The sequence below is a fragment of the Ambystoma mexicanum genome, chromosome 6p (assembly GCF_040938575.1).
Source record: "Ambystoma mexicanum isolate Mex_15411 chromosome 6p, UKY_AmexF1_1, whole genome shotgun sequence".
NCBI classification, from domain to species: domain Eukaryota; kingdom Metazoa; phylum Chordata; class Amphibia; order Caudata; family Ambystomatidae; genus Ambystoma; species Ambystoma mexicanum.
In genome coordinates this window covers 1,254,669,830-1,254,691,454 of record NC_090935.1, presented here as the reverse complement: position 1 = coordinate 1,254,691,454, position 21,625 = coordinate 1,254,669,830, and the positions used below count along the sequence as shown (strand labels likewise).

At 46.4% G+C, this 21,625-nt stretch overlaps 1 protein-coding gene across 5 annotated transcripts in view; it reads left to right on the top strand.

The window, feature by feature from the left end:
- Positions 1-14,368: 14,368 nt before the first annotated feature.
- The window catches only part of VPS13A (vacuolar protein sorting 13 homolog A), a 2,994,934-nt gene continuing 2,987,677 nt past the window's right edge, over positions 14,369-21,625 (top strand). For all 5 annotated transcript variants that reach the window (XR_011280366.1, XR_011280367.1, XM_069625905.1 and 2 more), the window contains exon 1: positions 14,369-14,573. Coding sequence is in view for 3 of the 5 variants with exons in the window: in XM_069625905.1 (XP_069482006.1) it covers positions 14,474-14,573 (100 nt within the window). In the remaining 2 variants the exon portion in view is untranslated. The remainder of the gene's footprint in view (positions 14,574-21,625) is intronic.

Genomic DNA, 21,625 nt, shown 5'->3' with positions numbered 1-21,625 from the left:
CATGGCATACCTTGTCCATGGATCTCATTACTGATCTTCCTCCATGCGAAGGCCATGACACCATCTTGGTTGTGGTTGATTTATTTTCTAAGATGGCTCATTTTTTGGCCTTACAGGGACTCCCAACAGCTTCCATTTTAGCTAAGGTCTTTTTGGAAAACATTGTGAAACTACATGGGTTTCCTTCCATTGTGATTTCAGCCAGAGGTAGTCTATTCATCTCAAAATTCTGGAGGAAATGCTGTGCGCTGGCCAAGATTGATGTACGGCTTTCTATGAGTCATCTCCCACAGAACGATGGTCAAACTGAACGCACAAATCAGACTTTGTTGCAGTATTCGCGTTGTATGCTTCATCAGACAGACCACTCTTGGTTAGATATTTTGTGGGTGGCAGAATATGCTTACAATAATTCAATTCATTCATCTACAGGTCTCACTCCGTTCTACACCTTGCATGGGCGACATCCTCGAACATCTGCCTTTCATCCTCCAGAGCCCTTAGAGATGCCAGCTGTAGAGACTCTCCATGATCATATCTTAAATGCAACAATAAAGGCTCAATCTAGCCTATCTGCAGCCAAAGAATCTCAAAAGAAGTTTGCTGATCAACATCGTAGTGATGCTCCAAAATTTCAAGTGGGAAACCCCGTTTGGTTGGCCTCACGAAACCTGGCTCTGAAAGGTTCCAAGAAATTTCTTCCCAGGTATTTGGGTCCATTTACCATAGAAGCTGTCATTAACCCAGTGGCCATGAGATTGACACTTCCAAAGAACATGAGAATTCATCCAGTGTTTCATGTTTCCCTATTAAAAGCAGTTATTTCAGAGACTCGTTTACAACAAGCACCAAATACAGTAGAAATTGAAGACGATTAACCAGAGTTTGAAGTCAAGGAAATCTTGGATTCCAAAGTGGTGCGACGCAAATTATTTTACCTGGTTGACTGCAAGGGTTATGGTCCGCTAGACAGGTCTTGGGAACCTTTAGAAAACATCCATGCCCCTAGATTGTTAAAGAAGTTTCATCGAAACCACCCTAACAAACCGGGTACGGGGTCTTTGGGGGGGGAATACTGTCATGACCACAGTCCTGGCTCCACGTTAGGGTTTAGAAAAGAAAGTCTTAAGGGGTTAATCTTACAACCTTCCATTAACATCATAGGACTTCCTGGTTCCTTTTAATGGCTGCCTGTTTGTGTATTGCGAAGACTAACCTTACTGGTCTAGTCATTTGCTCAGTTTCCCTATTTTAGCACAGCCCCCCTGGAGGTCCGCGCTTCGCGTCTTGACTGCTGCTGCAGAACGACGCTTACCGCGGTCTCCGTGTTTCCTCAGCTGTTTTCCCTGTCATAGTTTTTTCCGTTATATTTTTGCCCTCAGTCAGTCTTTTCACATTTTTAATATTCCTTCGTGTCCCATGCCCTTTTTATAGTTCCATTTACTCTTCACGTTATAGTTTGCCTCAGCATTTATTTTTGTCACGGTGACGGTTGCCTTCTGAGTTCCCTGAGAGGAATTAAGTGCTCACCTGTTCACGCAAGTACTTTTGGTGGCCTTGGCAAGCTATTTAAACTAAACTATCTTTGTGTTTTGAGAAGATAGTTCTGTGGTTTTATTACTGAATTGAGAACACTGTTAGTGGCGTATTGTTTTTCCGTGTTGTTGCGCTTACAGACTAGCGCTCCCACAACTGCTTGTGTTTACTTGAGTTTAGTGACACGTAAATTAGTCACTTCATTTAGCTACTATTATTATTGGGTAAACTCACGCTCTTACCTTGATTTTTTCTGTTAGCTTTCCCTTCATATTGCCTTTTGGAATATTCCGTGTGCATTGATTGTTACTCACTTAAGCTTGCCACCAGTCCGTGTTGATTTCTATTTGAGACAATAGAAAAATTAGGTTAGGTTATTTTTATTTTAGAATTATTCACGTCCAGTTTTTTCACCTACATTAGGAATCCATTAGTACTGATATTCCCTGAGCACAACTTCCATGCCCATTTAGACATAGGCTCCTCATACCTAGTTTTACACTCTTGCATAGGAATTATTTTTTCTTTTCTTAGACTTCCTTCCCATTTGAGCAATTATCTTCAGGACAAGCGCCCCTGTGTCAGAGCAGGATGGAGAGCTCTTTAAATTAAAAGCTCAGGTGAGCCTATCTGGTTTGCTAATATAAATCATTCCTGTAATGTCCTTTTGATAGTAGCTCTAATTAGTGGACATAGTATCAAGAGTAGTTATAGTTCCATGTTTTTTACAGAACCTTCTAACCATATCAAGTGAAGGGTGATCATTATCAAGAGCTTCCAGGTCGTCCCCGCAGAGTTCGGGTAAGCGTTACAGGAACACGTAGGCTACTATGACCTCAAAAATGGGGTACCCACAGTCGGAAAAATGCGTGCACGTCTCACTGTCTGCCTCGTAGTATGAACAAAAATCACATGCGCGTGTGCGCGTAGGCAACTCCCCATCCAAAACAAGAAGTATGCACTGCCACAGAAGTGAACTAATGACGTGTGAACCCACAAAAATATGAAATTCACGTGTTGGTCCCCACGAAAAGCACATACATTGCACTGTCGTCCCACGCACACCTTTATCCCATACTGAACGGCAACGCCCAACGTCCAGTGCGCATCAAGTAACTTACGTGCTTAGGGCCTTTCCTCTGATTACACGCTAACGCTCTGTTTCCGCATGTGCGTAGTCACTCTGTTTCCAGCTGGCCACGCGAAAGAACACGGAAGACCCACACTCCTGCCTACAAGGTCATTTACCTGCCTCCAACTGCACCGAGCTGCCTCCTAGAGCCATCTGCTGCTGCCAGCCTACTCTGTGTGCCTGCTGCCCACGTGCCCTGCATTTTGGTGCCTGCTCATCAGCCATTGCCAGTGATCCTGTCAGTGTGACCATCTCTGTTGATCCTGAAGACTCCCGACTGCCATACCACCGCTCCAGAGCCCAGCCCCAGGACTACCTTGCCCACCCACACCTGCCTTGGGAGTTGCCATGTCTGACACCACACCATCTGAGGCAAGTGGCAACCCCCCGGCAGAGAGGCAGAGGGCTGTCAGCTTCTCTTCCACAGAAGTTGGCATCCTGGTGGAGCAAGTCCTGGGGCATTATGATGCCCTCTTCACTGGACCATCGCAAGTCGACAAGGAAGGACGGATGAAGATCTGGGTGGACATCGTGGGTGCTATCAACGCGGATGGGGTGGCACCCTGCGACTACCGACATGTGATGAAAAGAGGGTCCTGGAGAGCTACCACCCAGCGCTGCACACCAAGGTCTTGGAGTTGGAGCTCCGTCCAGAGTCGACTGTTAAGTGTCCATGTCTTCTTGTCCAACACAAAGGAGTTGAAGGAGGGCACTACGTGTCGTTTCTGTGCGTTAATTATGCAATCGTATTGCACTTGTATTTGTTGATTAAGTTTTAGCCTCGGGCTACCAGTCTATATAGGTCCTATGGCATAAGGACCCAAAAATATCACCAAAGAAAAATAGAGTGAATTGACTCTGAATATAAAGTAGAATATTCAGGAGAGACGTCACATCAATTAGATGTGAAATAAAAATATATTTTTTAAGAAAATGAAGTACAGTTTCTAATTTGAGTCTTCACGAAAATATGAACAAAAGTGGACATTCCCTATTTTTAGGGCAAACTGAGAGCACCAGTCCTACTAGAGTCAATTCACTCTATTTTTCTTTGGTCATGTCTTCTTGTCCACCATAGTGCATGTAGATATGTGGTTGGTGTGTGCACCTTGCTGTTCTGTTTGGCATTCCTACTGTACAGATGTCCGTGTGCATGTCCCAAGCACTGCTGCATGTGAGTTCATTGATGCATGTGCAACATCAATGGTGTCTGTGTGGAAATGCGTGATGCGCGCATGTGTGTCACAACGTGCACATGTTTGCATCCCTGTGTGTGGATTGTGTCATGCCAGAGGTGTGACACATGTGTACATTTGGCAACAGCATGTACATGCATGGTGTACATGTGCGTGTGTATGAGAAGTGAGTGTGTGAGTGGCGAACACTCCAGGATGTCTGTCATTCTTCGTTTTTGCAAGTGTGAGTGCCTCATGCTGCCAATTTGACCTCAAGTGCCCTCTGACATGATGGATCCATGGCCTGCTTCATGACTGTCAGGTGATGTGTGTGAGTGAGATGTGTATGTGCCATGATGCGTGTGAGGTGCATGCACAATTTGGACGTGCTGGCAGTGCCTTGTCCAAGGACGTGAATGTCTGGTGTGAATGACGGACATGATTTTGCATGTGTGTGAATGGCACTTCCCTGTGTGTAGTGGACGGTGATGATGGTTCTGACCTTTGGCAGTGGAAATTATGTCCTTTTGCATTGTGCCAAACACGCATATGTCCAGTACCCTGATGTATGTGTTCTATGTTTCCCTATCCACAGCGATGATGGAAGAAGAGGGAGGAGAAGGCGCTCTGGAGTCCAGCAGCAGGGATGCCTCCACCAGGCGTAGACGCAAGGCCCAGTCATCCTCCCAGGGACCGTCATCTTCCGGGAGTGAGGAGACTGGTGCTGTGTCCGCAACAACGGCCGCAGCTGCTGAGGGGAGGCACAAGAGGGGAAGTTGGCCGTGGGCTCCTTGACAGTGGGAGGGACAGGTGAGCCAGCACAGGGGCAATCCGATGTGGAAGACAGTAGGGAGTCATCCAGGTTGGTGGTGGTGGAGGAGGAGGAGGCCACATCAGCCCAGCCCATGGGGCACAGCGGGGATGATGACGTAGGTCTGACTGCTGCAATCCAGGGTCAGCGGCCGGAGGCAGTGCAGATCGCCATGGAGGTGCCTGTGCCCAATCCTGTTCCTGCGACTGCAGCAGTATGCACCTGCGGGCATGCCCCATGCTCTACCCGTCTGCAGGTGGCGGATGTATCCATGGAAACGGATCTTCCATTACCTGCGGATGAAGCAATTTATGACCGGGTGGAACCGGTTCTAGCCGGTATTGCGAGTCATACAGGCAGCATTCGTGATGATGTGCAGACTTCCAATCGGGGCTTGCACATCATCACAATGAGGTCTGTCGCCTCATTAACTGGCTAGCACAGTTCATGGTCACGAATGTGCTACGTGTGCTGGCCACTGCTGCAACCCCCTCCTCCTCTTCCTCCTCTGTGCGCCAGTCGTCCTCCCTGCCGTCTTCTGGCCCAGATACCACCACGGCCCCCTGTGTACCTGTCCCAACCCCGGCAGCCAGTCTGGTGGAGACCACATCCCTGCTACAGTCAGGAGTCGATGGAGGATCAGCAGAGATGGTCACTGCAGCAACAGGACCAACAGGACCAATGGCAATGGAGGAAGTGCAGGCTCCAAGCAGCAGGGTAAGTGCAAGACAGCCCGGGGGTTGTCATCAGGCACCAGGCTTTTCGGTGGCAGCAGGCTCGACATAGGAGGTGACAGGACTCGGGGCTCTCAACATCAGACGGGCAGGTATCGGCCATCGGGCAGGAGGGAAACGTGGACCTTACCACAAGGATGTCTTCCGTGTTGCAGCGAATATGCCAGCAGATCAGAGTAGAGCGGCAGCGGGCACAGGGGGCACGACTCACCATCGCCAGGGCGGAAAACACCCTGCGTCGGGCGGAGAGGCAGGCTGAGTCCCTTGAGGAGTCTCGCAGGGAGTTTGAGAGGAACACGATGGAGCCCCTGCAGGCCCTCGAGGGGAGAGCACAGGCCCACCTCAGGGAAATTGAGGCAGAGTTTGATGATGCCCTGGCCGAAACTCTTGGGGGAAATGGTGAGTCGTAGGACTAGCCCGCTGCCTTTGTATATAGTTCTTTAGGAGTAGGTTTCATTTGTTTTTTTTTCCATTTGGAGTTCATGGACTTTGCTCCACATCTTGCAAATAGTTTTTTCTTCATGGAGGTCATCAATGTTTCGGGATCATGGACCCTAGATATTTGTACATAGTTGGATATTGCTTATTTTTTGTACCTTTTTGTTCACCATGGAGTCATTTTTTTTTATGAATTGTGTTTAGAATTTGAGATGCATCAATGGCTATGGACCACATTTTTCAGTTTTCAATTTTTTACATCCCATTGTTTTTTGTTTTCACTTTCATTTTTATTTGGATTTCATTCATCATGATTTTACTGGTTGTATTTTTCTGGGTGTGAGCTTTATGCATGTTAATTAATATATTTTCATACGTTTAAATCCAAGTGGGGTCTGCTCTCAATGGTTTAGTGCATGTTTCACTCTTCCTTGACTCTGTTACGTGTGCCTGCTGTTGTGCGATGTTGTTCATGTGTGTGCAAACATGCATGGATGTGTGTTTGGTGATTCCCATGCCCTGGTGCATGTACTGGGGAGCAGGACCAATGGATGGGTGTTGGGGTGCACTGTGGGGGTGCAGCGTGTGGTGGCATTTTAGTGGACATATGCTACATGATTGCATGTTAGGGCAATGTGTTGGGCGGTGGGGGACATGAGTTGGGGCCAGACTGCAGGTTGCCGTCACTGGTGGGCGTGGGGGACATGAGTCGGGGCCTACCTGCAGGTTGCCGTCACTGGTGGGGGACATGAGTTGGGGCCTGCCTGTGGGGTATGGTCACAGGTGTTGGGGGGACCCTTGTGGTGTGGGCTGTCTGTGAGGTATGGTCACGGGTGTTGGGGGAGCCCCTTGTGGTGTGGGCTGCCTGCGGGGTATGGTCACAGGTCTTGGGGCGGCCCTTGTGGTGTGGGCTGACTGCGGGGTATGGTCACGGGTCTTGGGGGGCCCTTGTAGTGTGGTCTGCCTGCGGGGTATGGTCACAGGTGTTGGGGGGTGTTAGGCAGAATTATATGCAGTACCCTTTGGAAACACTACACACAATTAGGACTACAAGTGGCAGCACAAATTCACCTTTGGTACAAGCCTGTACTACACAGTACAGTGGTAGCAATAGCTGAGCATCTAGACTTATCACAAGAGCAAGTGAGCAGTATCAAATAGTTACAAAAAGGACAGCAATCACTATGATTCAAACAAACACTGACTCAAGGTTTTCAAGTAAAAGAATATACATATACTCTTCAGTTGTATAACATTTCACTAAAGTAAAGCAGTTCAAAAATCACACTCCTAATACACCACACCACTTCCCTTAAATTCCAGACAAGTTAAGCTCACAAAATGAAGTGGGAGCAAAATGGCACTCTGTTAATTTAAAAGGGAGGAAAAGACAAATTGAGGTAGAAATGGAGCAGTACCAACAAGTAAGTAAGCAGGGAAATCTAGAAAGAGGAACTACAGTGAGTAAATCAGATGCAAAAGGCTTAGGGCCAAAGTCAATCGGACAAAAGTCTTTTGCTCAGGATCACACAGTTCATGGGAGTTTGCGGTTAAGCCTTTGCCAAGAGTTTAGAACGAAGTTGGTCAGCAGAAAAGTTAGTGTAAAGAGAAGAGAAGGACAAGCCCTCGGATTGGCGAAAGGTTTCACACCCTTTCACCGCGGCTGGACGAAACGAACAACTGGATGTTGAACAGTACCTTAAATAGAGAAGAAGATGTAGCTGCGGCGGACGCTCCTGGTAGTTCCAGCAGGCTCACAGTTCTTGAAGCGACTGTCGGACTGACATGAAGTAGGAAGACTGGAGGGTCCTGTACCACCCAGGGAAGAAACCAGCAGCAGAGCAAAAAAACTAATAACAGGTGTGCTCCTTAAAACCCAAGCAGGGTCCGACCTTCCTGGCTATCCGGCCCACTGTAGCTCTGTACACCGAATTCGATCAGAAGAGGGGGCCCTGGCTTGGAGTTTGGGTGAACTGGTTGGTCCCACCAGCTCAAGGGAAGAAGATTCTTGGAAGATCCTCTCTGTTGTTGGAGTCTGAAGATTCGGGCCTGCAGCAGGGCTTCACCGGGCGGTTCAGTCGTGGTAGGGGTCCTCTTCTGTCAGCTCCTCTTCGGTTCTCTCGTTCAAGTGGCGACTCTGCTCTTCCAGACCCAGAGACCTGCTCTTTCTGCAGTTTCCCCCCATTCACATAGCCTGGCTGTCAATCACACAGCAGGGTGGCTGTCCTGGCGGGGACAGTCACCCAGCCAATCAAACAGGAGTGCGACCTGGGTTACCAAGGGAACCCATGGCAGGGGTCCTAAAACCCCTCCCTCACATCCTGCCTACCCAGACTTTCAGGCGACTAAAAGAGGGCTTCTGTGTAGAAGCCCTTAAAAAGACAGTGAACAAAGGAACCAAACCTGGTTTGTCGCGTAGAGACGAACACGAGAAAGACTTTTCCAAAAAGAAATGGTGACTAAACCCAGCCGGAAAAAATATATTCAAGCGGACTTAAGTTCGAGGCTACCAAGATAGCCTAAAACAATACCATGGTGTGGGCTGCCTGCGGGGTATGGTCACGGGTGATGTGGGGGTCCCTTGTGGTGTGGGTTGCCTGCAGGGTATGGTCACAGGTAGTGGGGGGGGTCCCATGTGGTGTGGGCTGCCTGCGGGGTATGGTCACAGGTGATGGGGGATCCCATGTGGTGTGGGCTGCCTGCGAGGGTATGGTCACAGGTGTTGGGGGCCCTCATGGTGTGGGTTGCCTGCAGGATATGGTCATGGGTGATGGGGTGGTCCCTTGTGGTGTGGCCTGCCTGCGGGGTATGGTCAGGGGTGCTGGGGGGTCCCATGTGGTGTGGGCTGCCTGCGGGGTATGGTCATGGGTGTTGGGGGGGTCCTTGTGGTGTGGGCTGCCTGAGGGTATGGTCACGGGTGTTGGGGGGCCCTTGTGGTGTGGGCTGCTTGCGCGGTATGGTCACGGATGTTGGGGGTCCCTTGTGGTGTGGGTTGCCTGCAGGGTATGGTCAGGGGTGATGGGGGGATCCCATGTGGTGTGGGCTGCATGCGGGGTATGGTCCCATGTGGGCTGCCTGCGTGATATGGTCATGGGTGTTAGGGAGGCCTTGTGGTGTGGACTGCCTGTGGGTATGGTCATGGGTGTTGGGGGGCCCTTGTGGTGTGGGCTGCCTGCAGGGTATGGTCACGGGTGTTGGGAGGACCCTTGTGGTGTGGGCTACCTTCGGGGTATGGTCACGGGTGATGGGGGTCCCATGTGGTGTGTGCTGCATGTGGGGTATGGTCACGGGTGTTGGGGGGGCCCTCGTGGTGTGGGCTGCCTGCGGGGTGTGTTCGTGGCTGATGGCAGCACGTGCGGCCCTTTCCACGCGATTTGGCTGGCATGAGTGGGGTACGCGATTTCGCTGGGGTGCGGACTGGGTACGAGCGGGCCTACCCACGCGATTTTTATGCAATTTTGCAGGGGTGCGGACGGGGTACACGCGACCCTTTCCACACGATTTGGCTGGGGGGAGCGGGGTACACGATTTTGCTGTGGTAGGTGCAGCCCTTTCCACACGATTTGGCTGTTGCGAGTGGGGTACGCGATTTTGCTGGGGTGCGGACAGGGTATGTGCGGGCCTTTCCACGTGATTTGGCTGGTGCAAGCGGGGTGAGCAATTTCGCGGGGGGACGCGCAGCCCTTTCCACGCGATTTGGCTGGTGCGAGCGGGGTACACAATTTCGCTGGGGTGCGGACGGGGTACTCGCAGCCCTTTCCACACGATTTGGCTGGTGCGAGCGCGGTACGCGATTTCGCTGGGGTACGCGTGGCCCTTTCCACGCGATTTGGCTGGTGCGAGCGGGTATGCTCCGATTTTTTACGCGATTACGATGGGGGGAGGGGGCTGTGTGCTGGGCTATGGATGGCGCAGGGCCTTGCGCCGTATTGGGCATTTCAATGGCTTTTTCATGCGCACAGGGCCGTGTTGGGGGCGTTACTGGCACTGCTTGCTGTTTATTGCACCACGGCTACTGATGCCTCAGGAAATCCATGAATATGCGTACCGCGCAATTGCTGGTTTGCGCCACGGCTGGCGCACGCATGGCGCATGCTCCTTCTTGGCGCGCAGCACTTGTGCTGCTTCTGCGCTGGATTCTATGAATCAGGCCCTTAGTTATGTTTCCGTACTCAGTGTTAGGTTGCCCTCTGCTGTCCAAATGGCAAAGTGCACCTCTGTGTGTTCTTCCAATTCCACAACAGCTATCATTTTAACAAACAGAATGAGCACGGTTCAACGCGGTCACCTTCACCTTCCACTATCGCAAACATTCTGAATAATTTCAGGTTACTTCTTTCCACCCCAAATTCTCTTCACATAGGGCACGGCAGTTCCAGTGTCAATGAACAGTTAATTACTGGCGCAATGTTTCCGTTTCTAAAGAGCAAAACGCTGTATGACAAAAGCCTCCTCACAAGTTAAAACTGAAAATAGTTGCTGTAATGATGGTACTATGCACCCTTATGCTATCACGGGGGCTCTGCAATGGAACAAGGTTCACAATTACGTGTCTAGAAAGACACATCATAGAGACCCGTGTAGTCGATGGAACTTAGTTACTGTTCTTATACCGCACATACCTCTCATTCCATATGATACAAATCTGCCTTTCAAATTCAAAAAAAGAGTTACCTATAGGTTTAGCCTTTCCAATGACCATTAATAATTCACAGGGACCTACGCCCCCTTCCTGGAAGTGATCAGTGGCAATGCCGATATTTAAGAAGGGAGACACACCTTTTAAGGGACACCAGTCCTTACTCAGGCACTCCTGTGTCTGGGTCATCCACCTCTTATATATTTATTGAAATGCTAGGTTGACACGAATATGAACCTTGGGGTGCTGGTGGAGCAGTGGGAAAGGCGCTGGTCTTGCCTGCATCTTAACAGTCATGCAGAAAATAATCAGCACCCAGGTGATAGTGGGCCCGGTGTACCAAGCTATCCGTCTGGCCACCAGGAGCCAGTGGAGAGAACGCAAGACAAGAGTGATATGAGCTCCATGGGCAGAGTTAGTGGCCACTCAGGCAGCAAGATTTTGCAGCAACTGGAGCCGATGGATCAGACCCACGTGCTGGGTTTAAAACAAGGCTTAAAACAAGGCATTGCAGAGTAGTCTATATGACTTAAGACTAATGCAGCCACTACCAAAGGTCGTAGAAGGCTAGGCAGAAGTGGCAAGACCTTGCAAAGCACCATGAGATGAAAATGTCCTGCTTTGCAGACTGCGCCAACCTGAGTGGCCATTGTGAGTGACGAGGAGAGGTACACCCCCAAGTTCTTATCCACTGGCACTGGTATAGGAAAATCACCCACGGCAGAAGGCCAGAAAGAGGCAGTCCAAAGCGTCAATGACATTTCAAGTGTGTGGGGTAAGAACACTGGGGACATGCACAAAATCAATGATCACGCCGCTCTTGAAAAAGTCTAATTTGCATTAGAAGATATAACGACCAGTAGCAGGTCTCAAAGTACTTGAGAAGGTACTTACAGTGCAACTACAGGAGCATGTTAAGAAAGAGAGGCTCCTGTACTTTGGTACTGAGACCACTCTGCTGTCTTTGTGGGATGACCTCCTTAGGGAGGCTGATCGGGAGGAGGTATCTTTGTTGATTATGCTGGATCTCTCAGCCGCTTTTGATACAGTGGATCAACATATCTTAATCTAATGACTGAAGACGATCGGAAATGTTTCGGCATAGGCTAATGTAATTGTAATTATTTTTTTGTGAAGTGCTTATACACAAGTGGAGTGCTTCAAAGCGCTTCAAGGTGGGAATACAGTAATCATTCTTAGGCCTTGAAGTTTCCGAAAAATCGAACAAAATTAACTAGCATACTAGGCCTGAGGCATTTCTACTAGTGCAAGTGCATGACAAGAGGGAAAGAGAGAAGGGGGTGGAGAGAAGGAAAGACCATAGAATCAATAAGATGCCGTACTAGGCCTAACGACTTGTCAGATAGTACAAGTGCGTGGCAAGGAGTGTGGAGAGAAGGAGGGGGGAGGAGGAGGAAAAGGACATACTGAACAATAAACTACTGTGCCTGGCCTGGCGACATTCAGATTGATTGATGATACCTCATCATCAATAATGCGCCTCTGCACAAGTGTTTCAGGCGCAACCAAGCTAGGGAGGGGAGACAATGGAGGACAGGACAAACGATCTTGCTAGGCCTAGTGTATTCAAGGTTGTGCATGTGCGCGGACAGGGCGTGTGAGGGAGGGGAAGGGGAACAAGTGCGCCCAATCCATCAGGGGCCTGCGTTAAGTGCAGAGAGGTTGCCCCTCACATGGAACGTATTCTGGGTGCAGATGTGAAAGGCAGAGTGCAGAGGCCCGGAGGCACGTGTAGGACTGGTGGGGAGCATGGGACCTGTGAGGCTCTGGAGGTGCACCAGACAACTAGTCAGTGAAACTGAGCAGAGTTGGGGAGGATAAAGGAGGAGGGAAGCAGGAGAGAGGAGAAAGGAAGTTAGCAGGGGAGAGCGAGAGAGGAAGGGGAAGAGGAAGAGGAAGGTCCTGGAGTTTCTGGAACTTGAGGAGGTCCGGCTCAAGACGGAGAGAGGCTGGGAGGCTGTTCCAAGGGGAGGCACCTGCAGAGGATAAAGTTCTACCCCCAAATCTCTGTTTGGAGAAATGGCTCACCCGCAGAGTTGGAGGAGGCCGAGTGGAGGGGTCTAGAAGGAGCTTATTTAGGCAGAGATTGTTGTAGGTAGTGCACGGTCTGGCCCCAGAAAGCCTTGTGGACCATGCAGAGGGACTTGAACTTAATCCTTGCAGCCACTGGGAGCCAGAGGAGGGATTTCAGCGCCGGAGAGATGCGGTCCCTGGGCTTGAGGCCAAGGATAAGTCTGGTACATTCCCTTTTTCGAGTTTGTTTTAACAGAATGGCAGCGACAAGTCAAGCTGGGAGGATGTGTGTCAGATCCCCTGGATCACATCCCCCACCCCCCAATATTTAATCTGATCTGCGTCCTTTGATGGATATCTTGAGGAAACATAAGGTTAACTATCATTCGTACGCCAACAACGCGCAGGTGTATGTTAATATTGGCAATGTGGTTCACTCCTTCCCGAGAGTTGGGGTCTGTCTGGACAAGTTTAGAAGGACAAATTGTTTTTAAGTATACCATCATCTGCCTGTGTGTCCAGACGTGACCAGAGCTTTGCGGTCTATGGACCTAGAGTATGGAATAGGCTGCCCATATAGATTCAGACCATCAAATCATTGAGTCTCTTTCGAAAAGCTGTAAAGAATCATCTATTCAAATGAATATCTCTGCTAGGCAGGGATGTGCCGATCTTCATCGAACCCCATGTGTTGCTTGTCAGTGGAATTCTCAAACTTCTCTGCGCTCTCTCTTTATGAGTTGATATATCATCACCTGCGCCAAAATACGATTAAGTTTGTCTGCTTTGCGCAATGCAAATAAATCAAAAATCAACTAAATGGATCTGCATGCTGTAGGAATTATCCCGTGATATCAACTCCTGTAGCGTCCTTCCCATTGCCCATTGCCTTGAAGCCTATCAATTCCAACATTATCTTCAGGCTTCATAATTCAATATTACCACAAACCCTGGCAACGATGCCCAGCTGTCTCCAGCAAAAGTCAGACTCTCAAATACAGAAAACTGCAAAAATGAAACAAATAAAAAACGTAGCATTTGTCCATAAAGTTCACCATTGTGCAACTCTGCCCCCTCTATGCTCCTCCTCCTGATCCGCCCAACTGGGGCCCTCTGTCCTTTTTGCACACAAGGCCCTTTGCCATATATCTGCCTAATCTGTCAAGACAACTGTGTCTAAATTCACGAATCTCCCTCTGTTTTAAGTAAACATGTTGTCATCAACTTACTTTTTACGTTGTCCACTGTAAAAATACTCCTGACTACAACATTTTATTCCCTTTATTTGTCGGGGTACAAATAAAAGCTCCCTCTTTCTATCTTAAAACTTTATCCTCTGAAGTTCCCAAATCAATTACCTCACAACCAATCGGAAGGTGTGCCATACGTTGATATGACAGCTTGTCTGAAAATGCTCATCGCAGCCGCACCCATTTTAAGGGCATACAAAAACGTAGTTATTCACAAGTGGAGCATAGATCGCCATCTTGAAAGGGGAGTTATTACAGCACATTGCAAATAACGTCCCCAGAACATGTGAGGTAGATTAAAAAAGAATCAATGGCAAGAGATCTTGTGCTGAAAACGCATGCCACTATCTATCAGATTATCAATAAGCGAGCGATTTGAGAATTTGTTGAAATAATATATGGTTGTTTTGTATCGTAAACATAACTTTGGAGGGTCGTGGTTACTTGGTAGTATGTTGGTTGTTTTGTAATGTGTTTTAAATAAGTTAAATTAATTACACCTCCCTAGCCAAGATGGGGACCGGGGAAGGCGATAACCGAGTACCTTCTATTTTTTTCCAACAAACGGTGTCGTTTTGTAGGCGGGACATGTTTGCAGCATTTTCACGTGGTGGTTTGCGCTTCTTTCCCAGTAGCTGTCAGGTTGCTGTCCTGGGCCCTTCACTTGCCACTGTATCCCGGGTGCCCGCGCTGTGTGCGGGAAGTGCCCGGTCCCGGCGGCGAAATGGTTTTTGAGTCGGTGGTGGTCGATGTCCTGAATCGCGTTTTGGGGGACTACGTGGTGAATCTGGACAGTTCCCAGCTCAAATTGGGCATCTGGGGAGGTGAGAGCCGAGGGGCGGGGTACAGCGTGTGTGCAGGGACACATCACCCGCGTGTGCATGCATGCAGTTGGCACAAATAACGTGTATGGCTCAGAATGCATATACTGCTTTATACATGTATTAGATATTTGTTGAGTGTGCTCAGTTTTAGGACCTATCGAAATGTAAAACAGTAAAGAATTTACACTAGATTACGTCTTGTGGGGAACCGGGTGTTTCAGAATTACAGAGCTGCCGCGTTTTTATTTTTTTGGTGGGTGAAGCTTCCGCATTTGCAGTGTACTTACCAGTGACATACAAGGGTTACATGTGTTATTTGAGCGACATTATGGCGACTTAAGCAAAGTACTTAGCATGTATAAACCCGGACATCTAGTCACCCTAATAATTATACACTAATATTTTGTACGTAGGGATGTTGTAGAGCTGTACAGCTGAATACGTTGGCCTGGAATGCTATAGATTTATTTATCTAATACAAATTAGCATTTTATCCAGGCTCGGCTGGCTTATAGAGCAAATGCCTGAACCAAAAACCCAAAATGTTAGTGTGGGCAAGTTTATTTTGGTCAAAGTGGGCCCGTTTTTTGGCCAGTTTGATTTATTTTACCATGCGTCCAGTAGTTTTAACCATTGTTGCTGGATAAATATTCTTCTCGCACATGAATTGCCATTGGCCCACTTTTTCATTCGTGTCCTAGAAAAATGTATGCCCCAGTCATAGTGTTATCCCCACAATATTTACAGGCACATTGCAGTTTATGTATCTGCTTCCTGGGAGAAATGTTGCCGGAAGTTAACAATTACTGTACGTTGATGTAAAGTATTACTGTACATTTCGCTCTTTTCGGGATCCTTTTTCATTTTTGGCGCGTGTTGGCTGCTTTAGTTGGGGCAGTTGTTTTTATTAGAATTGAACCTTTTTTGAGTATAGGTTTCATACAAACCGCACAAAATAATTTAAGTAAATATTACTTTACAAAAGAAGAAATTTACATTCTTACCAATTTCAAACCACTCCTCAAAATTTATGAAAAGTGCATAAGGTGATTACAAATCTGAATATTACCTGCTTTGTAAAAATGCCCATTTTTGTTTTAACAGACTGCTATTTTTGCAATGAAACCAATTTCTAAGCTATTATCTCTTAATTTACTAAGAGCAGGACACACTAGGATAATATGGTCCAATTTCTTCAAAATCTCCTTTACATATATTCTACATGTTTGCGATTCTTTTTTTATTTTTTAAACATGCTCTACTAATGTCCTTTAATTTACCATGTTGCAAGCAATAAAATAAGCAGTGTCGCATAACAATTTGCTATGTAGTTCTGTAGATTTGCTAATTAAATGGACACTTGTCTAGCATAGCTGGCAATTTAAATTACCCTGTTTATGAAAACACAGCTCACCCTGCATTCCTCTTGCCCTAAACGCTCTCCCCAGCCTCCTTTCTCTGCTATTGCAAGTTCAAAGAGACTAATCATTATAATAATGGAAAGAGGGTGCAGGAGTGATCCTCTCCTACACACTTAAGTGGCAAAGGCCTTTGTGGAAGTGCTAGCCAAGAAAACATCTTTCTTTTTCAAGTAATTGCAAACAGGAAGTAATCAGGATTACCCTTTATCAAGCTGACTGTACTCTGTTTGGCAAAGACCACTACGTGTGAACTTTTTTTTTTTTTTTAAAGACAGTCCTGCAGACACATTCCTAAAAATATAAGTTATTAGATAATGCATAATTACAATATTTTTACTGTCAAACACTACATTGTCAAAGCAAAAACAAAGAGGTGATGGCTGGAAGGCTTAGAATGAATCTTAACCACTGGCAATGCTCTGGGCAACCCTCCCGACCACCGTTCTTCGCCTGCCAAGCCATTACAGAAGGGGAAAGACCATATGCAAATCAGGCTTGGCCCCACCCCAAAAGGGGCAGTCCAGCCCAAACTGCTAGGCCAAATCCCTTCTGCACGAGACCACAAGCATCCCCAAACATGTTTCACCCTTGTTGGGGCTCATCAGTGAGGAGTAGCTTGGGTCTCTAGGCCCAGCAGGCACGGGACCCACGTCTGGGTATACCCGTCCCACTCGGGGTGACAAAGCAAAAACAATGAGGTGATGGCTGGAAGGTTTAGAATTAATCTTAACCACTGGCAATGCTCTGGGCAACCCTCCAGACCACCGTTCTTCGCCTGCCAAGCCATTACAGAAGGGGAAAGACCATATGCAAATCAGGCTTGGCCCCACCCCAAAAGGGGCAGTCCAGCCCAAACTGCTAGGCCAAATCCCTTCTGCACGAGACCACAAGCATCCCCAAACATGTTTCACCCTTGTTGGGGCTCATCAGTGAGGAGTAGCTTGGGTCTCTAGGCCCAGCAGGCACGGGACCCACGTCTGGGCATACCCCTCCCACTCGGGGTGACAATAGCAAAACAAAAGAGGTGATGGCTGGAAGGTTTAGAATAAATCATTCTAAACCTTCCAGCCATCACCTCTTTTGTTTTGCCCCTTTGGGGGTGGGGCCATGCCTGATTTGCATATGGTCTTTCCCCTTCTGTAATGGCTTGGCAGGCGAAGAACAATGGTCTGGAGGGTTGCCCGGAGCAATGCCAGAGGTTAAGATTTATTCTAAACCTTCCAGCCATCACCTCTTTTGTTTTGCTAAACACTACATTGTCACCATGTTTTTCAGTAAAGTTTAGCCATTGTATCTAAATCTCGGTGTCAAATATATTTCATTTTGTAGGGGAAGGTGCATCATATTGACCAGTGAACACTTATGAACATGTACATGCTCAACACAGCCTAATGCTTTTGGTGGAAAAGCTAGTTCTGTGACCTGCTGGTTGCATTCAACCCATGAGCTGATCTGTAACTCCTTGACATTCTGTCTTATCCGGTTAATTTATTAGCAGCTAATCTGAAAGTAAGATGCCCGCAAACTACAATATTCCCCCTAGCTTGACCAGTTTTCTGCCTGCTACACCACCCACTCTGCTTAGTCCCTTGTTTTCTTTCCTCTCAAATAATGGATACACAAAGTAGGGATCAATAGTTCCATCCAGTCTGTACATCTGCAGACCATCCCCAGAGCTCGCTTTGCTCTACGATTTTGAATGCAGTATATGTTAGCAGCTCTGGGAGACAACTGGCCAATCAGGAGGCCGGGTATGCAAGCGTAATCGGCAAGTAACCACCTGCATTTCATGCCAGCCAGCTGCACCCTGTCCTCAGAGGCAGTACCCTAGGCCAAGTCTCCACTGGAGTGCCTCACCTCAATCACCCCATCAGAATCCCCCCAGCTATCCCCCCTGATCACTCACCAACGCACCAACTGGCCCACCTCCAGGTTCTGGAAATAATTTGCAATTATAGACATATGTGATTTCTTTTTAAGGGAAGCATGAATTTCAAAAATCTCAGTTCCCTTAAAAACAAAACCAGTAACTGCACCCCAGTTGCCGGCTTGGAGTTCTATTAGTCATATATATTGCTTTCAGGGTCATGCAAGGCTGGAATGTTGTGCTTGGGCCTACCTGGCTCGGGCTTACCAGGCCCTGCCCTCCCCGGAAAGTGATATTTAATGCTATATTGAAAACCGTTGATCTCAATGACAGGTAAGGGCCATCTTGTCTACCTGATTTTTTGACAATTACCCTGCCTGTTGCAACACCAAACTAAATACTTAGTCTCCAGCTATGCTTTTGCTTTAACATTGTGTACTTTTTGATTTATGGAACTTCTCTCCTTATACAGCAAATGATAGGACAAGCCTACAGAATACCCGACAGTGCACTGTGCAACACTGGCTGTATCCATCTGTACAGAGCCTTGCACTGAAAACTGTTAAATCCTTTTGTATTATATCTATTTGTGCTAATTCATGTGGTGAACCTTTAGATTTTACAGTCAACTCACTTATGTCTGTCTTCAGAAGTGCACAAAAATGCTGTGTTGCTAATTTATGTCTTGGTTGCAAATAACACCTGGTGACATTAGAATTATTAGTACAACATTGCTAATAAAATCAGCTTGTTTGCTAATCAATATGATTTTAATTAGAAAACTCTTCTAATCAATTTTTGGATGTATGCCTTGTATTGGCAACAATAACGGATGTATACTAATTGACCTTTTCCTAATTGATCACAGGAGAATTGACCTTTTCACAATTGGTCGTGAAATGAAGGTCAATTAGGACATATACGCGGGGGGAAACCCCCCACTCAATCCAAAACCCCTACCCATTCCCATTATATTATTTATTACGCCAAACTCACCCCACACACATATATATAAAAGTAAAATAAATGTAAAGGTCGATTGTGCAGAAGGTCAATTAGGACCACTATTATTAGGTCAATTAGGACAAAGGTCAATTGTAAAAGGTACGTTTGTGTAATACCGCAATAACAGCTAATGTCATTATAAAGCTCCTGGAACAACACCTTAGATGCAACAGGAGTGATAAATCACCTGTAGTCCTTTTCATGTCTCATTTTCCTTCATTGACCACCTATTCTGTGATTAATTGGCGATGGCCCCAATTCCAAATAATGTAGTTCCATTTTACTTGATTTGTGGACCCTCAAAAGGCTTTTCCTCTCAACACTTTAGATTGGACTCTAAGGGTGTGGTTTCTCTGAAATAATATTTATTCCAGATATTGTAATAGTATTCTCTTCATACAGTTTAACAAAGACAACAGTGCTATTTGAATATTCTTCACTTCATACAGTTTAATGAATTGAAACCAGATAAATTAACCAAGTAATCTATTTAAGAGTTATTAGTTCTGTACTATCGCAATAGTATGCATGTATGATGCACTGACCACTTCAGGACCTTTACATTTATTTTCTTTAACTATTGAAATCACACCAGAATCAAGAGCCCCTTTAAATGTTAGGTTCTTTCGACGAACATTAAAGATTTATATTGTTTTTAAAATTAGATTTTTTTAATTAGTTTTTTTTCTAAAACTCGGTGTCAAGTTAAAATGCCATTATAATCCAATTGGCATTAAGTCAAATAGTATCATTTTATCAGCATGAGTTAAGCTATTCAAAGATGTTTTAACAAGTTGAGGAAGAAATAGATCTGTGCTTCATTCTGTGTTATATAATTATTTTTTGTTGATACGTTATTAAAAGGATGTAGCTATTTGAAACAGAGTATCGTCGTATAGTTTGAGGGGACCCCCCCTTCCCAGTGTGTCAATTTCTTTCCACAAAATTAGTCAATGAACTCTGTCAAAGGCATTTGATGGGTACATATATTGTAGAAAGGCATCTGCTAATACGAGAAGGGGGCTACGGTAATCTAGTGCTATAATATGGATACAGTTAGGTGGATAGACTATTAGGGGTACACCCGAAAGGTCACGGCGAGTTGGATTCAGAGAGTTGCAGGCGCATGATACTTGTTAAGTAGGGACAGGTAGACCCAGTCTTGATGAATTTGTTGCTGGATCTGCAGCTGTACTTCCAGTTTCACATCTTTGGACCTTCACCCCTGCACAGTTCAGTCCTGTGGCTTCATCAGGGATTCCCTCCCTTGTCTTTTTCTGCTGTGGAAGAAGCAAAGTGTGTTCCTTTTTTATCCCCCCAGAAGATTGCAAAGGTGGCAAGACGTCAAGCAGCTCCACTCAAATCATTCCTGGCATTATACTTAAATAAAGGTAAAGAATTTTTAAAGTATTCCAAAGTTTTCCAACTAGCACATGTTGAAGGGAAATTCGGGTTCATAGTTTCCAGGCTACGTTTCCGCTCTGTCTGGGAATTTATTCAGAATGGGGCAGATGGTGGCAAAGGAACAGAAGGCCTTTCTCCCTGCGTTTACCCTGCATCAGCTGCAGTCAGAACCTGGGTTTAAAGCATGCGATTAAAGTGTTTTAATTGGAGCAATAGATTTCTTAAAATCTAAAGTCTCCTTCACTGGTTATTAAGGTCATTAAACCATCTTTCGGTCTTCCTATACTTTTTTTTAGTTGTTTCCTTTAAAAGCATAATATGATATTGATTCTTCCAAGAGCCAGATTTGTTATTGACAAATTAAAGTCCTACTCGCTGTCATAGCCTTTACATCCAGCCTTGATAGTGTTTTGCGTCCAGCTATGAAATTCCATACTGGTCTGTTGCATTCTATGTTTGGAGCCATGAATAAAACATGTGTGATGTGAGGTTGCATGAAATGTGTGTGTCACAAAGGTGTGTTACCCTCAGGAAAGCTATTCGCGTAGCATGCAGAACATTTATAACCCCCACTCTGCCAAGGATCCTACTACTTATCAATTCCTTTTCACACCTTCTTATGCATCAAGTTTCTCTGGTTTTATCTCACCCATTATTTGTTCCCTTCACCTCTTCATCTTTGAGGGTGCATCCTTTCTTTCTTCTCCAGCATTTTGATTTCAAATCTGTTATGATCTTCTGGCCGGCATGCCCTATATATAAGGAGACTGTTTCTCTCCTGGCCGGTATGTCTTTTCATTATATGCATATTGTTTCTTTTCAACAGTGGAAACGGTAAATGTTTGTGACTCTTGTGTGGATAGGGGAAAATATGTTTATGTATAACATTAGTTGTGCTTTGTGTAACTGGGGAACAATATTTTTTCGTCCTAAACTGGGTGTTTTCAAAGTGTAGATACAGTTTGTGAAGGAAAGCCAGCACTGCCAGTAAAGACTTGGTGCCCAAGTGAAGAGGAGGACGGTGCCCTTACTGGCAGGGTTGGCTAGTTGGTGCAGGTCACTTATCATTTAGTACTCGCGATGTGCAGATGTGGTTTTTAAGGTGAGGTTAGATTTTTTTTTTATACAAAAGATAAGGAAACTTACTTTTTCATGAGACGTGCTATACTGCTGACAGATGGAGTCTGTTTCCACTGTTGGTTGTCTTCAACACTGAAAACAGACTTCAACTGTCAGCATTGCAGGAAAAAGGGTAAGGCAAAAATCTTTTATTTTTTGTATTTTTTATGTCATCTCACCTTTTAAGCCCCGCATTTGAACATCACAGGTGCTAATGGCACAGTAGATGCGAGGGT